Source organism: Nicotiana tomentosiformis, chromosome 7 (genome assembly GCF_000390325.3).
Source record: "Nicotiana tomentosiformis chromosome 7, ASM39032v3, whole genome shotgun sequence".
NCBI lineage: Eukaryota > Viridiplantae > Streptophyta > Magnoliopsida > Solanales > Solanaceae > Nicotiana > Nicotiana tomentosiformis.
Genome location: NC_090818.1, coordinates 103,615,573 through 103,621,013, shown reverse-complemented (window position 1 = coordinate 103,621,013; position 5,441 = coordinate 103,615,573). Strand labels below are relative to the sequence as shown.

At 38.5% G+C, this 5,441-nt stretch overlaps 1 protein-coding gene across 1 annotated transcript; it reads left to right on the top strand.

Annotated features, from left to right (window-relative positions):
* Positions 1–2,564: 2,564 nt before the first annotated feature.
* On the top strand, positions 2,565–3,821 carry LOC138896122 (uncharacterized). Its single transcript, XM_070180902.1, has one exon. The coding sequence runs from the start codon at positions 2,565–2,567 to the stop codon at positions 3,819–3,821; it is 1,257 nt and encodes a 418-aa protein (XP_070037003.1).
* Positions 3,822–5,441: the final 1,620 nt, after the last annotated feature.

The window sequence follows — 5,441 nt, the reverse complement described above, 5'->3', positions numbered from 1 at the left end:
CACATAGTAAATCTTATAAGATTTATAACAAAAAGAACTATGTGTGTAGAAGAAAGTGTACATGTGGTGTTTGATGAAAGTAACATTCTTTCTGAGAGGCAGGAACATGATGATGAAGCAATTGGGTTGGTAAGAAACTCAAATGAAACCATAGCCCAGACTGAAACTGCATCAGAGGAAGGAACAGGTGATGGAACTTGACTGGGGGAACTGAACAAAGAAGAACTGATCCTCAAACCTCGAGCGAATCTGTCCATGAACTTGTTCCTCAGCAACAAAACATTGAAGGAATATCTAAGGGAAACCAGCTGGTTGTGAAGCCTTACAAGTATCAAAGTTCTTATCCCATTGAGAACATAATTACTGATCCAACCTCTGGAATCAAAACCAGATCCTTTTTGAAGAATCTTTGTGCTTTTGATATTTTTTTATCTCTTATTGAACCTAAAAATGTTGCTGAGCCTTTGCAGGATGCAGACTGGTGAATGCAATACAAGATGAACTCAACCAAATTGAGAGAAGTCAAGTTTGGCATCTGGTACCAAGACCCAAGGACAAATCAGTAATTAGTACAAAATGGGTCTTCAGAAACAAACTTGATGAAGATGGAACAGTTACAAGGAATAAGGCAAGATTGGTGGTTCAAGAATATAGTCAAGATGAGGGCATACACTATGATGAGATCTTTGCTCCAGTTGCAAGGTTTGAGGCAATTAGACTCCTTATAGCCTTTGCTGCTTATATGGAATTCACTCTCCATCAGATGGATGCCAATAGTGCCTTCCTCAATGGCTATCTAAAGGAAGAAGTGTTTGTCAAGCAACCTCCGGGCTTTGAAAGTAAGGAATTTCCTGATTATGTGTACAAGCTTGACAAGGCACTTTATGGGCTCAAGCAGGCTCCAAGAGCATGGTATGAAAGATTATCAAAATTCTTGCTTGAGCATGGCTACACGAGAGGTAAAATGGACAATTCTTTATTCTTGAAAGAAAAAGGTAAAGATGTCTTGGTAGTTCAGATATATGTTGATGATATAATATTTGAAGCAACTAATGATAAGTTAAGTAAAGAATTTGCTAAACTAATGGGGAGTGAATTTGAAATGAGTATGATGGGTGAACTTAATTTCTTTTTAGGTTTACAAATTAAATAAAATTCAAATGGAACTATGATCCATCAGCAGAAGTATGTGAAAGAATTGCTTAAAAGGTTTAAAGTGGAAGATTCTAAAGAAATTGACACTCCTATAGCAACAACCACAAAATTGGATATAGATGAAACTGGTTCATCTGTTGATCAAAAGTTGTATAGGGGAATGATTGACTCTTTGTTATATCTCACTGCTAGAAGACCTGACATTGTTTACAGTGTAGGCCTTTGTGCTAGATTTCAGGCAAATTCAAAGGAGTCTTACTTGACTGCTGTCAAGAGAATCTTGAGATACCTAAAAGGCACCACTGACCTTTGTTTATGGTATCCAAAAGGTAGTAATTTCAACTAAATGGGATATGCTGATGCTGATTATGCAGGTTTTCTTATGGATAGAAAGAGCACCTCAGGTATGGCACACTTTCTTGGCTCATGCCTTGTGTCTTGGGCCACCAAAAAGCAAAATTCTGTGGCCTTATCTATTGCTGAAGCTAAGTATGTTGATGCTTCCTCATGTTGTGCTCAATTGTTGTGGATCAAACAATAATTAATAGACTTTGGGATTGATGTAGAATGTATCCCCATCTTTTGTGATAACACTAGTGTAATTAGTATGACTAAGAACCCGGTTCATCACAAGAGAACTAAACACATAGATACTAGGCATTATATTTTGAGGGACAACTATAAAAAGGGTTTGATAACTGTGAAATTTTGTGCTACTGACAAGCAAATATCTGACATCTTCACAAAAGCTCTAAGTAGAGATCACTTTGAAAGGAACAGGTTAGAATTAGGGATGATTAAGATCACCTAAAAGGAACTAGTTCTAACTCAAAAATTTGGTTAGGAAATTTGTAAATTTTGTACATAATTAGACTAGATTTTGCTCAGTCTCATACTTTCTCTAGTATACTCTTATGCCATGTGCTAAAATGTCTCATTAATCTCTAATGATATTATCTTTATTTTCTTGAAAAATTTAGACTTACAAAAGAGATTTCTCAGTGAAGAACCTGGTTCATCAAGATTACATGGTACGTACTCTCCACTCTGCATATTTTGAAATAATTATATTTGGATTATGATTAAAATTAGAGTCCTATTTAATCCTAACCTCCTTGAGCTTATCCATTACGAAATGAACCAGTTTCATCCAAATAGAGTCCCAAAATGCAATAAGTGCCTAGATTCTAGGGAGAGTCTTCAATGTCTTTTCAAACTGACTCCCAGTTTAATTAGACTTCTGAGCTTCTGAAAAGGCTGTCGTTACCCAATTAAACTCTTCCTCTTTATATTGATTAGGCCTTTGTTGTTTCTTCACTTCTAAATTTTCAGCCACCAAACAATTCTCTCTATCTTCTCTCATTTTCTAAACACACACATACTCATCGTCTCTCATCCTCTAACCATCAATGGATAACACCTCTGAAAATCCCTCATCACCACCCAAAGAATCCACACCCACTCCTTCAACCACACCCTCAACCACCCCTATCTCTAAGAAAGGAAGATTCAAGATGCTTGCTCACAAAGTAGTCATCGGAGGAGAAACAATCAAGAAAATCAATGAGCAACTGAAGGCAAGTCAGGCAGATGAACCCCAAAACTCTGAAGATTCTATCAAGTCTCCAACTGAGGGGGAAGAAACTATTTCATCAAAAACAGAGCAGGTAACATCAGGTCCAAAAATTACATCTGAAGTAATCTCTGAAGTTGCTGCAAATTTGGAAAATAGATTTGCTCTGGTAGGAACTGTGGCTGGGGTAGAGACCACTGAGTCTGGAAAAATTGGTGGTAAAAATAAAAAGAGAAAAGAAAAGGAGAATGAGGGTGTTCAAGGCGATGTGAGGGGAACGGGACAAGAAGTTGTTGAATCTTCACCCACTCTTGTTGGTTTGACTAAAGAAACAAGAGCTATGGTAGTATGGAGTGAGGAATCTGCTGGAGAAGAAGAAAGTGTGAGAGAAAAAGGGGGAAGTGGGTCCGGAGAAGCTGCTGAGGGGTTGGTTAGGTTGAGGAAGAGGTTCCAAGAACCCGTTCCATCTATGCATGATCCCCTCAAAGACCTATTGAGAAGAGTGTCTCACAGTTATAATCCTAAAAGGAAAAAGAGTTCAGGAGTTAAAATTCGTGGCACTACGAGGGAAAACAAGAAAAGAAAGGCTGCCTCTTCTATCCCTGTAGTGAATCCTCCTACAAGAGGAAGAGCTACAAGGAGTCAGAAGAAGCAGAGTGAGGCTGAACTGGAAAAGGCCCTAGAAGAAAGTAAGAGAAAAGTTGTTGCAAAGGGAAAGAAGAAGGTGGTTGAGCTTGTTGAGGCAGTTGAAATTGAGGAGATGGACCTAGTTTTTCATGATGAAGATGAGGCAGAAGAAATGAAGGTTGTGACTCCTAAGGCAAAGAACATCAAGACTTCTACAAAGAAGTTTGTTTCAAAGACAAAGTCTACAGAGCCCTCTACCTTGGCTAAAAGAACCAGGTCTGCCTTGAAGTCTAGAAAAGTGAAAATGGTGGAAGAAGAAGAGAGTGAAGAAGAAGAAAAATTTGATGCAGAGAAGGACAAGATGGTTAAGTTTGGGAAAAGAACCACCTTAAAAGGTAGACTCCTCAGGGACTTGGAGGAGGAAGGTATGGCGATGCTGCTGGAAAAGTTACAACTACAGGGTTAGAAGGATATGGTCCTTCAGATGGATGGAAAGTTTGCTAGAACTGAGATTGTGGAGTTCATGGCAAATTGTGAGATCAAAAATGGTAGAGTCACCAGTATGGTAAATGGGGTGACAGTGAGTTTTGATGACAAGGAATTGGGAGAGATCTTAGATGTACCTGCTGAAGAGTACAATGATTACAAGAAACTCAAATGGCCAATTAGAGAATCTCCCTACCTTCCTTGCCATTACAAGGAAGTTTAGTGATAATGAAGAAGAGCTTCATCCCAAGGCTATATACAAAAGTGAGATGAAGTCATCCCACAAAGTGCTGTTCGAATTTGTTAACAAAGTTATGCTGCCTAGGCAAGAAAGGAGATACATTGACACATTCATAGACCGGTCCTTATGGAATAGCTGGACAGTGGAAGGCAAATCAATTGGCCTGGATTTATCATCCAACTTCTTGATAGGGTTCTGACTGGCATCAAAACTCATGTCGTACCCTATGGTTTCATTCTCACGGCCGTACTCGCACACTTCAAGGTACCCATCAAGAAATGGGAAGTTGGTACAAGCAAGGATCACTTTGGGGCCAACACTTTGACTGCTTGTGACTATGAAGTCCACACCACTCCCAAAGAACCTGGTTCATCCAAGAAGGTACCTGTGAATAGCAAAGTGCGAGCCTTGGTGCAAGAAAGTGGGGCTAAGGATGCTGAAATTGAAAGGCTAAAGAAGAGGTTAGCAGAAGTAGAAACTGAGAGAGATGCTCTCAGAGCTGAGCTTGCAAAGGAAAAGGAGAAGAATGATGGCATTATTCATGATATGATGAAACTTCTTCAAGCCAATAACCAAGAACCTGGTCCTTCGTAGCCTTAAAACCTTCCTAGCCTAGTTAGACAAACTAGTGACCCGGATGGGATTTCTTTTTTATCTTTTTGCACATGATACAGTATTTTTATTTCTCTTTATGCTTTGTGAATGACTAGTATCAATGATAATCAACTATTTTTGTGCTCTAACTGTTTGTTGATGCTTCTTAGTTGACTAATATTATTAGATTGATAAATGATGCTTGACTCTATGATTGCATTTGAAGTAGCCCCAGTGACCATGAGTAATTTCTATTAAAATCTGGTTATCTAACATAATTATGCAACTTTTCGATGAAGCCAAAAAGGTGAAGGTAGTTTGTGCTTTTTACAGTAGACTGTGATGTTTATAACCTAATGAACCTAGTCCTTGATGATTTGTGACATTAAAATGGAAAGTGTTCTAACATTGTGTTGATGTTGAACTGAGTTAACACATGGCCTATGCTTATGAAAAGCATAGAGTTTGTCATCATCAAAGGGGGAATTTGTTGGCCCAAGTGAATTTTTTTTTGATGATTGACAAAGGAACTCAAACATGAACGAGGTCCATACACAGTATACACATACACGGGCAAATTCGAGCATAAGGGATGTACGTGAAGGAGATAAGCTTAAGTTATTATATTTGATATCTCCTGATCGAAAAGGTTGCATAAATGAAAAGGAAAAGGACTCCTTACTCGAAGAGAATTTTATCCAAGATAAGGGAGGAGTTAGAAGTTTAAGATAACTAGAACTCTTCCACCATGGAATAGTATAGCAT